This window comes from Herpailurus yagouaroundi, unplaced genomic scaffold (genome assembly GCF_014898765.1).
Source record: "Herpailurus yagouaroundi ecotype Mexico unplaced genomic scaffold, PumYag 188, whole genome shotgun sequence".
NCBI lineage: Eukaryota > Metazoa > Chordata > Mammalia > Carnivora > Felidae > Herpailurus > Herpailurus yagouaroundi.
The window spans coordinates 21829900-21849042 of NW_024412419.1; the positions used below are offsets into that span (position 1 = coordinate 21829900).

Here is a 19143-nt window from a genome sequence, read left to right on the forward strand (position 1 = left end):
GGGGGGGGGCAGAGAATCCCAAGCAGACAGCACAGAGCCCCATGCAGGGCTCAATCCCACGAACCATGAGATCATGACCTAAGCTGAAGCCAAGGGTTAGATGCTTTAACTGACTGAGCCACCCAGGTGCCCCTCGTTGCCTGTTATTTAAGGCCTGAGTAGCATCCAGCGAGGATATGCCTGGTGTAGTAAATCCTCAGATTCTCTCAGGGTGAGAAGAGGTGGTTGGAGCTTGGTGCCCCTGCCCAGGGCTTACCCCCCGAGCCAGCCCCTATGGGTGCATTTGGCCCCTCCGGCCCAATGTTGGATATTCCAGCACTTTCTACAAAGTGGGCTCTTGAGCAGAGGTGGGCTTGCTTGGGAGAGAGGCTGAAGCTTGTTTTCTTCCTGTCCTTTGTTTCTTACAGCTGGAGGCTGAAGCCACTCACCGAGTTATCACCATTGCAAACAGGGTAAGTAGACCCTGGCTCACCCTAAACCCATTCTTGACTCTGGGATCAGAAACCAGCATCTTCAGTCTACACAGTGGAGTCCCATTCTGCCCTGGGTGCCACCACCATGCCTGGCTCACAGGACCCCAAAACCGTTTCCTGGGTGTTGTTATTCCCACAGACCTGGCAGAAGTCCTCCTAGCTGCCAGCTGTCTGTCCTCCCCCCCCCACCGCCGTGAGCTTGCTGAGTCTGGCTTCATTGCTCAAGTGGAAATGGCTCCCATGGGAGGCAGGGTGAGTTGGGTGTCCACAGAGCCTCACTGCAAATGAACTCTGTTTCCTGTAGAGGAATTCGGTAGATGGCTTGCTTAGAGAACCGTGATCGAACCCTCTGCCTCTAGACCACTTAGAAGTTTTCCTTGGTATCGCTTAGGGCGAGGGGGTGCTGACACGGTGTGGGAAACGAACAAGACGTGAGACCTTTACCAAACACAAAGCTCTCAGCGTATGTGCATCACTCAACCACTCTGATATACTATTTTGTTATCTAACGTTGGAATGATATCACTTCTCACAGGAGGATAGTGAGGGTCAAAGGGGGACAGAGAAAGAAAGGCACTTTATAAACAGTAGATATATACCAAGAAATATACCAAGGTTGTTTCTCCTAAACCATCATTAAAGAGTTCGATTTGCTCAGATAATCTGTGCTGTCACCTCGAGAATACCAGTTTTCTAAAGTGTGGCGCCTGGACCAGCAGCACCCGTGTTTGTTAGAAATAGAAACTTAGAATTGCAGATTCTCGGGCCCATACCCATCGAATCAGAAACTGGGGACGATGCCCAGCAGTCTGTTTTAAGAAGCCCACCCATGGTTTTAGCGGGCACTAACGCTCGAGAACCTCTTCTCTGAAAAGACATGGGCGATCCCGAAGGATGTAAGTAAGCATGAGGGCGTGGTGTTAGGAACGCTGGGGACAAGGCAGAGGTTGGAGGTCCAGCGGATCTCAGAATTAGTAAAGTTGCACCCAGCACGTCAAATGTCAGGCCAGTTCCTAAGCTCTCTGTCCTCTCATTTTGATGAGCAGAGAAGACATCAGAGTAACATTTGGGAAAAGTTTCCCATGAGCAGTTTCCAAGTCTGGGTGCCGGTCGAGGACATTGATTTACTGGCACACCAGTGGTTACGATACCAATGATTTCCTGACGGAGACCGACCCCAGGATAAGGAAAGATGTCAACAACAAAAAGCCAGCTTCCTGTTTTTTAGCACAAGCATATGCCCAGGCAGGTGAAGCCGGGGACCATTGTCGCATCGCTCGGCAGAGGAAAAGCTCATCGATATTACAACCCAGGTGTCCATTTGTAAGACCAGTCCTGCCTGACATAGACCCTGAACCCCAAACCTCTTACATTTTGTTTCTTCTCAGGGTACATTCTGTCTACTGGTAAGGCAGCCCTTGTTGTAATTTTAGATACGAAGTATGATCCATGACTGTCTCTAGGTCGTCACGTTCATGAGCAGGAAATTTAAAAAGTCCCTGGTGTTAAGTTATAAATCATCTTGACTCCGGCTGGTGGAATATTTGAGGCTCGGCCCTGACATTCCCCTTGGGCCCTGGTGCTTGCCTCCTCCGTGCTTCCCCTAGTCTGTGCTCTGGCCGCCAGCCTGCCTTCCCGGTAGAAGACCCTCTCTCCCTGCGAGTGGGGCTAAGACGTGCAGAGGGAGGTGCCGGGGCCCGGACTGGTTTGGCTGGGGCTGTGCTAGTGCTTGTTAGGTTCATGGGGCTGATGCGCTCACCTTTCTGCCGGTTTCCTTGTTTAGACTCACTGTCCAATATACCTGGTCAACGTGTCCAGCATCTCGGCCGGTGACGTTATCGCAGCTGCTAAGATGCAAGGCGAGTCCTTGGGCTGGAGTGGACCGTGCGCACGTGTGGTGGGGTTGCAGCCCTGCGGGGTCCCCCGGAGTACTCCCTTTTCTCTCCCGCCGCCCGCAGAAGCACTGCGCTAGCCTGGGTTCGGTGCGCTAGAAGCAGTGTTTTCCTCTGTGCATTTGCATGCATAACAGCTCTGCGGAAGTGTCTGTCACCTCTCCCGGGTCTGGTAAAGTTTTCCACGTTTTCAGTCAGCTCCTTAATTGGTATCTTTTTGGCCTCTTGGGTTTTACTGGTCGTTGCCTTGGCAACTAACATAAAATCCTGGACCGGTTCCAGCGGACATTTCAAGGGGATGCCTGGGAAGTCCCCGGAGGAGTAACAGTGTATGGACCCAGCTTCCCTTCCAGCCACCCCACACCCTGTGTGCGAGCCCCGATACCTGTGTGTCGGCTGCTGCTGAGCACTGGGCGGCACCTGAAGGTTTTTATACTTATAGTCTTGGCCCGGCTCAGGGTGCCAGTGAGGTCCTGGAAACGGGAGAAACAAAGTCATGGTCACAGACCTGGGGAGATAAATCAGAGCAAGGGCTTTCAGCCTTCTGGTGGAACTGCCCGCGAGATCCTGCCTCCCGCCTCTCCCCCAGTGGGAGCCCTTGGGAGTCTCACCCGCACCGCTGGCCCTCCTTCCTCCCATCAGTGCCCTGAAGCACCCGTGGTCCCCCCAAATGGCGGTGCTGCCCCTCTTCGGCACCCTTGCCCTTCTGTTCTCCTTGCCTGGAGCCAGCATGGCAATATGGAGCTCTCCGGCCTTGAACCCAGCTGTGCCCTCAAACCCCCGTGTAAGCTCAGGCGAGTCCCTTCCTCTCTCTGACTTCAGCTCCTCTGCCTATGAAATGAGAAGCTCAGACCAGTGATCTCTCAGGCCACTGGCTTCCTAGTCACGGTTTGACGTTTCTTCTTCTAGGGAAGGTTGTGCTGGCCGAGACCACCACCGCCCATGCCACTCTGACAGGCTTACACTACTACCACCAGGACTGGTCCCACGCGGCCGCCTACGTCACGGTGCCTCCGCTGAGACTGGACACGAACACCTCCACCTACCTCATGAGCCTGCTGGCCAAGTAAGGCATTTTGGCAGAACCTCTGTGGGCCCCGTAGCACATCCTTAACTCATAATATATGCCGTCCTGGGAACGTACACGTCTTCGAGGTGATGTCGCAGAGGCCCCAAATCTGACCTAGGTCTGGTTCCATTGTGCCCGTAGGATGACTCTGTTTTTGTTACCGTCTCCAGAGCCCATCAGCTAATTGCCATCCCAATTACCTGTCGGCTTCTCCGACCACTTGATTTGGAGCGAGAGCTTCTGCAGTGTTAAGAGTCAAGAGCATATATGAGACGGTGAATGGTGGTTGTTCAGAATTTCCAAGGACATTGCTTTTACACTGAGGACCACTTCAGGGCTGTAGGATGTGGCTGCTGACTTATTCTAGAATATATGTGGGCCTTTCTGTCTCTTTTTTCCTTACCTCCCCCTCCTCGTTTCGCACGTGGTTTCCCCTTTCTTTCCCCTTTTTCCTTTCCTTCTGCCCTCTCTTCCTCTTTCCCCCTCATTCTTCCCCTCCAGATCTCCTTTTCTCCAGCTCCTCTTGTTCTAACACGATTTTTTCCCATATGATCCAAATCTAAAGGAAAAGTTTTAACGAATAGTCTGAATTCAGTGGGACACAAAGATGAAAAGATTTTGTTTTGTCCCAAACTGCTTGCAGCTTCTTTCTTTCCTTTAGTGACATTTTGCATAGAATCCATTGTTTTCTCTCCTTCTTGGTTATTAAAGTCTAGTTTATTTTTTTTCTTAAAATGTGTATTTAGTTTTGAGAGAAAGAGAGAGCTGGGGAAGGGCAGATAGAGAGAGAGGGACAGAGGATCCAAGGCCGGCTCCACACTGACAGCAGAGAGCCCGATACGGGGCTGGAACTCACAAACCATAGGATCATGACCTGAGCTGAAGTCAGACACTTAACCGGCTAAGCCACCCAGGCGCCCCAAGTCTAGTCTAGTTTAAATGTCAGTCTCCTCCCTTCCCCGTGCCCAGTCCCTGAGTAGGGGGATTCTTCTCCATACCCAAGCACCAGTCTATACTCCTGCTTCTCAGACTCAACGTGACTGGCCTTTGGGGCCCTCCTTATGTAGGACACATGCCCTTGTGGGCTCTCTTGTGCAGCCCTCATACAATCCCCTGATATGGAAGATGGATTCCAGTCCAACCTCTTCCACCTACACCTTCCTTGCTTCTAGAACTAGTGGTGTCCCTGTGAACAAGGACCCTGGAAGGCAGCTCCAGCCTGACCACCTTCTACAGTGTCTGGGGCCCAGAGAAAGCTCACACAGCTTTGCCACTCTCGACGGTGGGAGGGCAGTCTGTCCCCATCCCACTGGCTCTCCTCACCTAGAGGCTCAGGGCGGGTCCACCGGCCCCCTCCCAAACAAGAAGCCCACAGCCATCACCTCTGTTTTCCGTGGGTGAACCTGTTGCAATGTCCCCTCCTTGACTATGGAGGAGACTGCTAGGAGAGAGGGTAGGGAAACCGCACTCGAACACGAAAAGAAGGAAGAGGAAAAGACTACAGGACTCTCCATCCTGTGATACCTCAGTCTCCCTCCCTGTCGTAGGCTTTTATATACCTGGGGGGAGGTGACAGCCCTCTTCTCTTCGAGGGTGATGGTGAGGATGATTGAGGGAAGTAGCCAGCCCCGACTGAAGATGGCTGTCTTGAGAAAAAGGGGCACTTATTTCATCCAGGTCCTTAATGTTCCCTCCTGGTCGCCGACAATTGGCAAATTCCCACTCAGCATCCTGCTGTGTTAACACCTGAAAGAGGAGTATAGGGTGCAGTCAGTAAGGTCTCCGGGCGCAGGTGGCCCCGGAGGGCCAGTATATGCGTGGCCCAGTGCAGCACCTGCTTTCTGTCCCACAATATTGCTGTGATCCTGAGCAGCAGCACCCCTTACACATTTAGCTAAATTAGGGTGTACGATGGGGCGCCTGGGTGGCTCAGTCGGTTAAGCGGCCGACTTCGGCTCAGGTCATGATCTCTCGGTCCGTGAGTTCGAGCCCCACGTCGGGCTCTGTGCTGACAGCTCAGAGCCTGGAACCTGTTTCAGATTCTGTGTCTCCCTCTCTCTGACCCTCCCCTGTTCATTCTCTGTCTTTCCCTGTCTCAAAAATAAATAAAACGTTAAAAAAATTTTTTTGCTTTTTTTTAAATTAGGGAGTACGAGAGAGGAGAAATGCCAGATCAGCTCTGACTTAAAAATGCTTTTCACTGCAGAGGGCACCTGGGTGGCTCAGCTGGTTAAGCGTCTGACTCTTGATTTTAGCTCATGTCACGATCTCATAGTTTCTGAGTTCGAACCCCACCCCCCCTCAGGCTCTGAGCTGACCTGCGGGAGCCTGCTTAGGATCCTCTCTCTGCCCCTCCCTGACTTGTTCTCTAAGATAAATAAGTAAACTTTAAATATATATGTTAAAAATAAATAAGGAAATAATTTTTAAAAATGCTTTTCACAGGGAAATGCCAGCCAGCCTCTTTTCCATCTTTATCAACACAACCAAAACCGACAAGAACCAGGAGCCCACTGTAGTAATTTGGGCTCAGTGCCAAGGTCAAAAAAATCTTTTGAAGTACCTCTGCTTGCCACAGGCATATTTGCTGGAAGAACAAATAGGTGGCAACTGCCCCAACCTACCCAGATGACAGCGGCCCCAACACATTCAAATAGGCAGGGGCAAATAGTGCTGTTAATGGAATCATTTAAGGTTTTATATCTAGCCTATTTTTAAGGTAACTTAAATACATTTATTCACTTAAGTCGAATTGCAGTTTCATGCTAACTGTCCTGAGAAGAGTTTGAATCCCTTTTGAAGATCGGTGCATATTGTACAAGTGTGTAATTTTATGGAATTTGGAGCAGCGTTTGAACATTTTTGTTGTGTATAGGAATTTGTGGTACTGTCGTTTCGTTTTTAGGACACCTTGTTGGTGATAATTGATATCCTACAAAATGCTTGACAGAAAACCCAGGCACCAATTACCATATTCTTATAAGAAAACGTGCACTGCTTTCTTACGACCCACGTTAGCATGTGACTTCTTCCGTATCAGGGGGAAAGCACCATCTATGGGTGTAAGGATTTATCCTTTATTTAAAATCTAATGTCACTGGGGCGCCTGGGTGGCGCAGTCGGTTAAGCGCCCGACTTCAGCCAGGTCGCGATCTCGCGGTCCGTGAGTTCGAGCCCCGCGTCGGGCTCTGGGCTGATGGCTCAGAGCCTGGAGCCTGTTTCCGATTCTGTGTCTCCCTCTCTCTCTGCCCCTCCCCCGTTCATGCTCTGTCTCTCTCTGTCCCAAAAATAAATAAACGTTGAAAAAATAAATAAATAAATAAATAAAATAAAATAAAATCTAATGTCACTAACTAAAATTTCAATTAAAAATTAATTAATTAATTAAAATTTTGGTGTTGACATAAATAAACAAATAAATAAATAGATAAATAAATAAATAATAAATCCAATTTCTTGGGGCGCCAGGCTGGCTGGCCCCGTCGGGAGAGCACGCAACTCTTGACCTTGGGGGTGTGAGTTCCAGCCCCGTGTTGAGGGTCGAGATGACTTAAAAATAAAACCCCTAGAATCAAATCTAATTTCTTCCTCCTTTTTTTTTTCTTCTTTTACTGACACGTGGTTGACACACGATGTGACGTGCTACACGCGAGTACAGCAGCGACTTGGCACTCTCTGCGTTATGCTGTGCTCACAAGTGTGGCTACCTTCTGTCACCCCGCGACGCTGTCACAATACCATGGACTGTATGCCCCACGTTGTGCCTTTCGTGGCTGTGACTTACTCGTTCCATAACTGAAAGCCTGTACCTCCCCCTTTCCTTCACCCATTTTGCCCACTCTCCTAGCCACCCCCCGCCTCTGGCAACCACCAGGTTGTTCTCTGTGTAAAATTTCATTTCTGAAAGGGGCCAGAAGTCCTCTTCATTTGAATATGTAAAATTTTAAAGGACTTGAGGGGCGCCTGGGTGGCTTAGTCGGTTGAGTGTCTGACTTCGGCTCAGGTTATGATTTCCTGGTTCGTGAGTTGAAGCCCCACGTCGTGCTCTGCGCAGACAGCTCGGAGCCTGGAGCCTGCTTCGGATTCTGTGTCTCCCTCTCTCTTGCCCCTCCCCCACTGGCGCCCTGTCTCTCTCTCTCAAAATAAATAAACATTAAAAAAAATTTCTTCAACTACTTAAAGACAGTCATGTTCTAAACTTTAAAGGGTATGGATGTGGGTGTCGAATTTCCTAGATTCAGGGCAGCACTAGGAGACCTCAGAAGCCCTTCTGGAAAGTGACCACACGCCCCGAGGGGCACCTACTTGTGTAGGAGCCTTTTTTGAAAGGTGGTTGCTCAGTAGCACTTGGTTCAAGAATGGGAGTTGAGGTCCCTGACCCTGAGCCAATGATTCTGATGGGCACCTCTTCTGATCTGAGCCCTGCCTGGGGGTCTGGAGGACCCCTGAGGAGAAGGTGAAACTCTGATGGGTTCTGCAGGCCCGGGGAATGTGGGCAGCACTGGAGCGCCCTAGAACAAACCCTCTGCTCTGTGGAGAGTGTCCCCTGCAATCTCTGAGAAGGCCCAGAGCAGCGTGTTTGGCCAAGGGAGACACCAGCCCATGCCACAGGAAGGGCTAAGTCATCTCACTGTGAATTTGGCCGAGGAAGTCAGTCATTTGGCAACAGTTGTGACTGATGAACCCTGCCAGGCCCCCGGTGGAGACAGCCCAATATGCAGCCTGACCCTGAATTGGCTGAGAGCCTTAAGAATATGCCTCGTCACTGGGGCGCCTGGGTGCCTCAGTAGGTTGGGTATCTGGTTCTTGGTTTTGGCTCAGATCATGGTCTCATGGTTCCTGAGTTTGAGCCCCACGTCAGGCTCTGTGCTGACAGTGTGGAGCCTGCTAGGGATTCTCTGTCTCTCTCTCTCTCTCTCTCAAAATAAATAAACTTAAAAAATTTTTTAAAAAAGGAGATGTCTCATCACCAAGTCTGATGTGGGCAGCTTAGCTGGCCCACAGGCATTCACAGGCTTTGGTGCCTCCTACAAAGAAATTAGATTCTCAGGGCCCCCGCTGTGTGGTCCCAGCAGTTGTCCCCCTCCCCCACACGACCCCCATGCTCCAGCCAGGACCCTCCCTGCCCTCCAATGGTGTTTCCTTATGAGGTTGCCCTGGCCTGGGCGATGTGGGCATCCTTCCCCCTCTGCCCCTCACCACCTCTGAGCCCTCGGCCTCCAGAGATCTCTGCACATGGGCCAGCTATCTGCCGCCCTCATTTGGTAGAGGGTCTGCTGCCTCGTGTACCGTCGCACCGTCCTACTAAGTCTCTGCCCTGGATCCTAGCGAGGCCGGAACCCCCGGAGAGCCCCACCATGCCTTAGCCGCCCCCAGCCTCGCACGGAGGTCGGCCTCAGTAACCTTCCGAGGACAATGGTCATAGAGGGTGGGGGTGATGAACCGGTTGGCTTGCATAGCATCGCTGGTTTATTAAGGCAAACATCTCTACTGTCATCCCTCCTTTCCTCTTCTGTGCCGTCAGAGTCCCCACATCCAAGAAAGGCTATGGCCACGAGTTATTTAGCAATGCTTACCATTGAACTTGTAAATGTTTTACCAAGCACATGCTTGTCACCAGCAGGGGACTGGTAGGGGTTGAGGGAGAAGACAAGAGCTTGGCATCTGAGCCTCTGACAGTAAAACCACCTCAGGTTAGCAAAACTAGGAGTTGAATTTTTCTCTGCCTGCTGCCTTAACTCTTAAAAGTTGTTGGGGCGCCTGGGTGGCGCAGTCGGTGAAGCGTCCGACTTCAGCCAGGTCACGATCTCGCGGTCCGTGGGTTCGAGCCCCGCGTCGGGCTCTGGGCTGATGGCTCGGAGCCTGGAGCCTGTTTCCGATTCTGTGTCTCCCTCTCTCTCTGCCCCTCCCCCGTTCATGCTCTGTCTCTCTCTCTGTCCCCCCCAAAAAAATAAATAAAAAACATTGGAAAAAAAAAAAAAGTTGATGCCCCAAAGGCTCCCATCAGTGTCTCCTGTGACACTGACAGCCAGTGTCAACCCTCAGCCCACAAACCCATTCTACAGATGAGTAAACTGAGGTTCACACAAATGAAGTAAGTTGTTAGAGGTCAGCTTTGCCTGGATCCGAAGGGAAGGCTTTTTCCCTGCACCTGTCCCCACCCTCCGGGACCCTGGCCTCCCTCCCTCACTGGCCCATCTTTCTCTTTATCCAGTGATACTCTGAACATTGTGGCATCAGATCACCGGCCTTTCACCACAAAGCAGAAAGCTATGGGCAAGGAGGACTTCACCAAGATCCCGCATGGAGTGAGTGGTGTCCAGGACCGCATGAGCGTCATCTGGGAGAGAGGAGTGGTATGTTCTGGGGACCCCCCTCTGCGCAAGTCCTCGCAAGGGTTTTCACTCTTAGGAGAGCTATAGCCATGGCTCCTTGTTTCACTCGAAAACAAAACCAGAAAGTTTGTATTTTCACCCAACCAGAAAGGTAGTACAGCCTCGTATGGAAATTTGGAAAACACAGAAAAGTGTGAGGAAAAAAGATCCCCCCAATTACATACCGAGAAGTGAAAGTATTAATATTTTGGTCTCTTTCTTTCTAGTTCTGTGTATGTTCTGGATGTTATTGTAATAACGGGGTTCATCTTTTTTTTTTCACATAACCGCGTATCTTGAGTGTCTTTCTGTATCAGTAAACATTCTTTAAAAGCATCTCTCTCTTTTTTTTTAATGTTTATTTATTTTTGAGAGAGAGCATGAGCAGGGGAGGGGCAGAGAGAGAAGGAGAGAGAGGATCCGAAGCGGGCTCTGCACTCACAGCACAGAGCCCACAGGGGGCTCAAACTCACGAACTTTGAGATCATGACCTGAACCAAAGTCGGACGTTCGACCCGCTGAGCCACCCAGGTGCCCTGATAGCATCTTTTTTTTTTTTTTTAATTTTTTTTAACGTTTATTTATTTTTGAGACAGAGAGAGACAGAGTGTGAACAGGGGAAGGGCAGAGAGAGAGGGAGACACAGAATCTGAAACAGGCTCCAGACTCTGAGCTGTCAGCACAGAGCCTGACGCGGGGCTCGAACTCACAGACCGTGAGATCATGACCTGAGCCGAAGTCGGACGCTTAACCGACTGAGCCACCCAGGTGCCCCGATAGCATCTTTTTAGTAGCTAAATAGTATTTCCTCCGGTGGAAGTAGCACATTTCAGTTAATCCTTCCCTGAGTTTGGAGCTTTTAGCTGTTCCGGAGTTTTGCACTTACAAATAATGCTGCAGAGAGCTTCTTTGTTCAGGAGTATATACATGTGAGCGTTTCTAATTATTTCCTTAGGACAGATTCCTAGAAGCAGATTTCTGGGCCAAAGGGAATGAACCTTTTTTAAGGCTCTTTACATGTTTTGGCCTGTTGCTTTTTGAGAAAAACAGGGACTAGGACTTCATTTGAATACCACCTGTTCTCCCCACGAAGAATAAGTATTTTTGGTCCTGACCTATCACAGATTAGCTGCAGCAAATCCGAGCCTAAGGAGATTTGAAGTCCTCAAGAGTAAGCCAGCCGCTCAGAGAGGCCCACGAGTGGCTGTGGAATCCCCCCTGAAGGGAGTCCATGGTGCTCTCACTGGTGGGTGAGGCAGTAAGATGTTTTTCAAGAGCCCAGAAATCTGTGTCCCTTTGTGGACGAAGGAAGGCTCCCGACCCATCCCTAGTAGACACACGGGTAGAGCCGGTTGTACAAACAGGAGGTGGATTTCCACCAGGTGGGCGGCCTTTGGCGAAGAGCCCACTCACCACTGTTGCCGGAGGAAGGATTGAGGCGATGGCCGGGAACCCGGCCAGCAGGTTGGCTCAGCTGAGACGGTGCTCACATCATCGTCCTTCTCGGCACCGTTGTCGTGACCAACTAAAAGACCGCAGGCCCGAGTCAAGGGTGGCCGTGGCTTTGAGGCACGCGCAGGGTTTGGGTGACGTGGCACTGTTGCAATGTTTCAGGTTGGAGGAAAGATGGACGAGAACCGTTTTGTGGCCGTTACCAGTTCCAACGCGGCGAAGATTCTCAACCTGTATCCCCGCAAGGGCCGCATCATCCCTGGGGCCGATGCCGACGTGGTGGTGTGGGATCCGGAAGCCACAAAGTAAAACCTGCTGCTAGTCGCCGGGGCTAGAGGGACTTGGGATTTTAAGGCGCTCGCAGTGCAAAACTCCACCAGCTTATCGTCCCTGCGCTGCATCTAGCGTAGCGAAGTGTGACCCTGTGGTGTGTTCGGTTCGACAAGTATTTGAGGGCCTGCCGTAGTCGGGGCACTAGGAATGCGGCAGTGAACAAGACAGGCTCAGACCGGCTGCAGGGTATCACCGTGCGCATAGCGCCTTACGGTGATGCAGAGCGGCTTCACGTCAGTGATCTCGTTTGGTTTTCACGCGGCCCCAGGAAGCACTCATGCTAGCGTTCTTACTTCCATATTCCTATTGAAGAAACGAAGACCCAGAGAGTAGAGGGGCTCCCCGCATCACATAGCTAACACGCCCTTGAACCAGACAGGTGTCCTGATGCTCCGGGCTCCTCTGCCAGCCCCCCGCTCCCCTCACTGAGGGTGTTGGGTACTCTGGAGTGCACAGAGCTTGACACCCACAGCATTAGCGCACGCGAGTTGAGTGAACGAATGAAGGGGGTTACCAGGCCACGGGCTACAGAGCCTGGTTTTTACTAAGAGATTTGGGCAGGGGAGATGGAAACCGCTCTTTCCGATTAAATTTCATTAATCGCTCAGCAGATTTTTGTTAAGTGCTAACTGGTGGCCAGGTACTTTTCTCGGTGTACAGGCTAGAAGTAAAGAAGATAAGCAAAAATTTAATGGAATTGTGAAAATAAAAAGTTGCATTGGAAAGAAGGTTCGCCTTCTTTGGTGCACCGCCACCCACCCCGAGGCCGGGATACCCACGCTGTCTTCTCCATTAGAGCATTCGAGAAGCCACGTTCTGCCTCCTGAAGCCTGGGGTTGGTCCCTGTTGCTGCAGAGGTGTGGGTGTTCGTGATCACTGTTGGCAGAAAACTCGCTAGAGTTTGGCTCAGTTGATTCATTTCCTAGGGCTGCTCCGGCCCTACCACAGACTGGTGGCTTAGACGCACCAGAAACGTATGTTCCCCCAGTTCTGGAGGCTGGGAGTCCAAGATCAAGGTGTCAGCGGGTTTGGTGTCATCTGAGGCCTCTCTCCATGGGTTGTAAATGGCTGTCTTATGCCTCCGTCCTCACCTGGTCTTTCCTCTATGGGTGTGCATGTCTGGGGTCCGAATTTCCTCCTCTTATAAAGACACCAGTCAGATTGGATTAGTGGATCATCCACTCGTATGATCTCATTTTACTTTAATTAGCTCTCTAAAAGCCCTGTCTCTAAATACAGGCACATTCAGAGGCTGGGGGTGAGGACTTCAGTATATACATTTGGGGGGGGGGGGGTGATGGGATTCGGTCTGCAGCAGACAGCTTTTGGGGACTATTATTATTCCTTGTCACTGAGCATCACCCCCTCCCACTGACCATCGATTCGTCCTGCTGAGCTGTGACATCATCACCTCTTCTCAGAGCTTTCTCTCCCACCCCTGCCTCTCCACCAGGACCATCTCAGCCAGCACCCAGGTGCAGGGAGGAGACTTCAACCTGTACGAGAACATGCGCTGCCACGGTATACCGCTGGTCACCATCAGCCGGGGACGAGTCGTGTATGAGAACGGTGTCTTCATGTGCGCTGAGGGCACTGGCAAGTTCTATCCCCTGAGGTCCTTCCCAGACACTGTCTACAAGAAGCTGGTCCAGAGAGAAAAGGTAAGAAGAGGGAAGGGGAAGAAGGTGTATACGAAGAGGTTAAAGCCCCCCGTTGGGGAAATTCTATAACGACTGTTTTAAACCTCAAAGATGTTCTCATTCCATTTTCCCACTGAACCTTGGGTCTAGAATGGTCACTTTGGGGACAACCAAAATAGCAGAAAGGGAGTACCTATAACAGAGTAAAAATGTATTGGGAACAGTCCCTAAATCCCCCTAGAGCTAAGGAAATACTACAGGATGCTCGCAGATGTCCCCCACATCTAGTCTCTGGGAGGATTCTCACCAACCCTCAGATGGGACTCCCGGCTCGGCCTGGGTTACCATATTTGCCCTGGAGTTCTTTCCCTGAAGCCTCCCCCTCCCTTGTGACCGGAGTGAGGTTGGTAGGATTTTCTGGGTCTGGATGCCCCCCAACCCTGATGTGATCAGGCCGAGTCTAGAATACTTCATATCCCAGGGGTCCTACCCAGCCCTTGGATTCCACAAGCACACCGGATGTTCCCTAAATCTTTGGGCTTCACCTCATCCCCAGGGGTTCCTGTCCTCTAAGTAGACACGTTCACCCAAAAGAAGACTGCCTGTTGCCTCGTTGCTTAGGGATTGACTGCCCAGACTTATCTTCGAGAGCTGCCCTGGAGAACCTGGCCTGAGTTCTTGCTGACAACTCCGGGTGCTGGGGACTGCAGCCGTGGCCTCTGCGGGGACAGGAAGGGGTCCCAGAGCCTCGGAAAAGAACAGATCTAACACATTGACAGCTGAAAGCACGTGGTTCTCATCGTGGTTTCTCCTCCCCTTCCTCGGGCATAAAACAATATTATTGTGACTTCAGAAGGCTCCTGTCCAGAAAGGGTGGGTGTTCTTCTGTCACGCCTGAGGGCCCAGGAGCCCCAGCCTCACTGGTCCAGCCGCACTCCTGCCTAGGCTCTGGGACGCCATGGTTGTAATCATGGCGCACTTAAGAGACATTGATCCTTTTTTTTTTTTTTTTTTTAATTTCCTTACCCAGCTTCTCTTGTTCTCTTGTTCTATTCCTTTTGCCATTCTAGTCCTCTGTACACAGCAGGTGCCTGCTATATGTTCTGAAGGTAGCAGCAGAGAAATTTTCTTGTAAACTGCCCAGTCTGGCCTTGTCAGTCAGCTGCTTGTCTGTGCCAGAGGTGAGACCCAGGAAAACGGTCTGTGTGTTTTTTAGCTGGAGGCCCTAAGTAGCAGCTGGTGGGGAGGCCTTTTCTGGCCCCTTCCGGGTGACCTCTCCACCCCCCACCCATATTGTGGTTGCTGTCCCAGACCAGCATCAACTTCTTACCGCTCCCAGGCCCCATGCTCTCCACTCATCATCAGCTCTGGCCTGTAGCAGGGACCAGAGCTATAAAGCACCTTGACTGAAAACAGACTCAGCTGCCATTATTACTGAGCTCTAGAAATCTGCTCAATAATATCTCCGGAATAGGCCTTTTAAGAGCTGCCTGTGGCTTGGCGCACTTTGCCACGAGACGGTCGCATGACCTCTCCTCTTCAGCCAAACTTTCTTAGCATCGCGATTCTCAAGTCCTTTATGCAAAAGCCAAGCTTCTTTGCCCAGTGCCTCGGACCTCCCCGCCTTGTTCCATTCTTGTTCCTTCCTTGAACCGCCCAAAGGCTTTCGGGGGAGCAGCCGCTTCAGCCTGTGTCCTTCCAGCTGTTCTCTGTCCACTGCTCAGGTGGCCTATGAGGCCCCAGCCCTAGAAGGAAAGCTCTACCAGGACGGGGGGTGGGGTGGGAGGAGGAGCGGGGGGCAGGTAGGCTTTCCTTCACTCTCCAGGCCTCTAACCAAGACTTCGCTTCACCCAGAGTGTGGTCCTCAGTAGAGCCCCTCTGTACAAGTTCATTCACAAAAACTACAGTATTCTTTCCTAAACTGTGGTCCAGCTCTCCTGGGCTGAGAGGGGTGTGGTGTGACGGGACAGAGGGAACGCCAGAGTCGGATAGTGCTGCTTTCCATTCCCCATCTTTGACTATCACATAGCATTTTAAGTGATCAGGCAAACGGGGAGTTCTGGGCTCCCGAAGGCACAAGAGCGAAACATGAGCATGTCTGTGACACCTGAGTTCCTCTCGATTCGCAGGCTCAGGGGCCTTTGAGGTACTGCCATTGCTCGGTTCCTTCCCAGTCTTGAAGTAACAGCACGTAAAACTGATACTTGAAAAGCAGTCATCTGGGGCGCCTGGGTGGCTTGGTCGGTTAAGCATCCGACTTCGGCTCGGGTCATGATCTCAAGGTCCGTGAGTCTGAGCCCCGCGTCGGGCTCTGTTCTGACAGCTCGGAGCCTGGAGCCTGTTTCAGATTCTGTGTCTCCCTCTCTCTCTGCCCCTCCCCTGTTCATGTTCTGTCTCTCTCTGTCTCAAAAATAAATAAACATAAAAAAAAATTTTTTTTTTTTAAAGAAAAGAAAAGCAGTCATCTAAAGCCTAAAAGTAAGCAGGCCATGTTAACACCAGAAGATCAACTCTGCCAGCTTTCCACACGTGAGGTCCCAGAGTTCTCAGAATGACTAAACACCCTTCTCTCCCAAAGGCCAACAAAGGAAGAAATCCAAAGCCAGATCTGCTGTGAGGGAGCAGACTTGGGTTCCCTGAAAAAAAAAAAAAAAAAAACCCATGATTTCAGTTATCACCGCGTTCAATCCAAAAGCAAACTCAGGGTCTCTCAGGGGCTCTCAGGAGGCGAATGGTGCCATCTATCTCCAGAAAGCTCCTCAGATGTGAACCCGCAGCACAAGGCCTCAGCCAGCCTCTGGAGGGAGCGCCGGCAAGAGCAGTGAGAGTGATTCGTTCATACAGCACAATGTCTGACCGAGGGTGGCTGTCATTTTAAAAAGGAAACTGGAAAACAAGTGTCGGTTGGGATGTGGAGAAAGGGGAACCCTTGTTCGTGGCTGGAAGGAATGTCAAATGGTGCAGCCGCTTTGGAAAACAGTTTGGCACGTCCCCAAAAGTTAGATATTAGAGTTACCAGAGAAGCCAGCATTTCTCCTCTTGCGAAAATCCTCAAGGAAGTAAAAATAGGTGTCTACACAAAACCTCGTACACGTCCATAACAGCATCACTCATAGAGGCCGAGAAGTGGAAACACCTCCAACGTCCATCAACTGTTGAATGGATAAACATAATGAAGTATAGCCATTCAGTGAAATATTATTTGGCCCGAGAAGGAAATGGAGTCCTCATAGATGCTGCATTCAACACACGTGAACCTTAAGAGCATTACGCCAAGTGAAAGAATCTCGTCACAAAATACCACATAGTTTAAGATTCCATTTATGTGAAGTGTCCGTAATGTCCATAGACAGAAGATCCATTAGTGGTTAGTTAAGGCCAGGGGGTGGGGAACAGGAGTGACTGCAGACGGGTGTGGGATTGCTTTTTGGGGGTGATGAAAATGTTTGGGAATTAGACAGCGGTGGCCCAAAGTTGGGAATGCACTCAACACCACTGAATTGTGCACTTTCGAATGGCAAGTTTTATGGCATGTGAATTATATTTCAGTATGAAACAAAAAGAATGACGGTTCTGCGATCTTTCCAAAAAAAAAAAAAAAAGGCATTTGGTATTCAGGAAATTGGGTCACAAGAGAGCGGAGAGAGTATTTCAAGCCCTTCTAAAAGGCAGCCTCATAAAAAAGTGAGATAGATCCCAATTCACAACACACCGCTCCCCTCGGGTCAGCCACCATGGAAGAGCCCCAGTTTCCAGGATTGGTATCAATTCAACCCAGAGTCTCTTTATCTAAAGCATTTATTACAACGACAACGTAAGGGTCCCAAGAAAAAGCCAGTTCTGTTAAAGTAAAGGAGCACTTGTATGCAGAAAAAGAAAACTATCAAAAAGTCTCATTTTCCAAAAATTGTCAGTGATCAGTCCCTAAAGAGCGTGGGTCTCAGGGAAGAAATCCTCTCTGGGAGGGTGTGGTATACAGCCAGTAACGAAGGGGCTGGCAGCGGCTGTCACCTGCCAAGGTCACAAACTCCGTTTTCACTCAGCTGGTGTTTCCACCTTTCACCACTGGGACCCCAGCTTCCCAAGCCAGGATGCTAACGTGCAGCCTGGTAGAGGCCAAAACAGTTCAGACCAGGCTTGACATTCTGAGGGCTGAGCTAAACCCTAGGTCTGTTGTTGGAGAATATAAAGGAATACGGAGGCTGAAGATCCTTCAAGAAATCCCCCATTGTCTGTGGTTGCAACAATTTTCAGGAAGCAGCAAGGAGATGGAGGTTATGCCCCGGACGAGTGCCTGGCATGTAGATCATCCACGCTGCTCCTTCAGACTTTCTGAGCACACCCCAACTCACTTTGTCCTCACAGCAGCATGAATAAGCACACGGAAATGACCTCTGCCCTAATTACAGCTCCCGGTGCTTTCACATCACTTGCCATGTGCCAGAGCAGTTCGAAGAGCTGTATGTGTATTAATTCATTTGATCCCCTAACAATTCTATATGTAGTACTAATAGGCACTACGGTCAGCCCATTTTTACCAATAAGGAAACAGGCACAGAGATTAGGTAACTTGCATAAGGTCGCAGAGCTGCGATTGGAACCCAGGCTGTCTAGATACCAAACATAGGCTCTTAACTTTGCTGCCTTTGTGAGTACAAAAGTGACTGACATTGCCACTGGGGATTCTCCTCTCCAAATCGGCTGTATTTGGTTTCTCTCCCCACAAAGTTGTCAGATCACAGTAAAAGGCATGGCCTCTTGGAAGCCTGGCGTGGGCTTACATTGCTCCGTGGGGGGATAACATTGCTCCGTGGGTGGGGAATACCCCAGAAATCCACCTGCCGCCTTGGAGAGGATTCCACCAATGTTGAGGGGGGGCCCGCGGGGGCCCCTCTATGCAAGGGCGCCCGCACACATGCACACACGTGCACACACTGGGAGGTAAAAGACTCCACTCCTGAGCTCAAGACAGTAAGAAACTTTTGTCGCAGGCAGTCATTTGGGTCCTGAGAAGAGTGGCAGCATCCAACCTCCTGCCGGCCATCGAGGAGGCTCTGGTGGAGATGGCGTCTGGGCTCTGATGGCGTCTGGGCTCTGATGATGTTCTCTTTTCCCATTTCCTCCTTCTCCATCCTTCGCTAGACCTTAAAGGTTAGAGGAGTGGACCGTACTCCCTACCTGGGGGACGTAGCTATCGTTGTGCATCCCGGGAAAAAAGAGATGGGAACACCACTCGCAGACACTCCTACTCGGCCCGTTACCCGACACGGGGGCATGAGGGACCTTCACGAGTCCAGCTTCAGCCTCTCTGGTAAGAGCAAGGGCCGCTCCGGCTGGGATGCGTGGCTCTACCTCAGCGGGGTGGCCGGAGGACAGGCCCACCCTGGCAGCGGGACTTCTGTGGCTTTTTCTCTTTGTCTTCTCCCTCCCCCCACCACCCCATCCCACGTCTGCAGATGGGTGTTGGGTCCCACATAGAGACACAAAATATCAGGAGGGGCGGGAGGGCTCTTCGGGTCCCCGGGCACTAGTCATTCCAAGAGGCTGTGGCTTGTCTGCTGCTCGCCCCGCAGTTTCTAAGTTCAGAAAATTCTTCCCTTGAAACATCTTCGGGGCCCTGCACACAGTGGGTGCCCCAGGGGTGATCAGAGCTCTGAAGGGTTAACCCTCTCTGCTACGTGGGACTGTACCCCAATGCAGTCTCCCTGTCCCTATCCCTGCTCCTTGCCAGCCTCTAAAAAGGTATTTCCCTGTTCCCTTTCCTCCCCCGCCTCAGCCCCGTGTTTGTCCCTCTGGCGCCTTCGTTTTTGTCAGCAATTGTAGTATATGTAATACCACATATAATATATGGGGGGCGGGGTTGTTCTGGGACTTTACTGTCAATAACTCACATCCCAGGTGCTCTGCAGT

The 19143-nt window shown here is 50.9% G+C and overlaps 1 protein-coding gene and 1 long non-coding RNA gene across 4 annotated transcripts in view; one reads left to right on the top strand and one right to left on the bottom strand.

Moving 5' to 3' along the window:
• The window catches only part of LOC121044234 (uncharacterized), a 13130-nt gene extending 1714 nt beyond the window's left edge, over window positions 1-11416 (bottom strand). The window contains exons 1-3 of the long non-coding RNA XR_005797213.1: window positions 11222-11416; window positions 4994-5180; window positions 2751-2838 (exon numbers count right to left, since the gene is read on the bottom strand). This is a non-coding gene — a long non-coding RNA (uncharacterized LOC121044234). The remainder of the gene's footprint in view (window positions 1-2750; window positions 2839-4993; window positions 5181-11221) is intronic.
• DPYSL5 (dihydropyrimidinase like 5) overlaps window positions 1-19143 on the top strand; it is a 103872-nt gene that overhangs the window by 80457 nt on the left and 4272 nt on the right. For all 3 annotated transcript variants that reach the window (XM_040496271.1, XM_040496268.1, XM_040496269.1), the window contains 7 exons: window positions 408-452; window positions 2257-2332; window positions 3275-3431; window positions 9649-9790; window positions 11423-11565; window positions 13047-13254; window positions 18376-18544. In XM_040496271.1, coding sequence (XP_040352205.1) covers window positions 408-452; window positions 2257-2332; window positions 3275-3431; window positions 9649-9790; window positions 11423-11565; window positions 13047-13254; window positions 18376-18544 — 940 coding nt within the window. The remainder of the gene's footprint in view (window positions 1-407; window positions 453-2256; window positions 2333-3274; window positions 3432-9648; window positions 9791-11422; window positions 11566-13046; window positions 13255-18375; window positions 18545-19143) is intronic.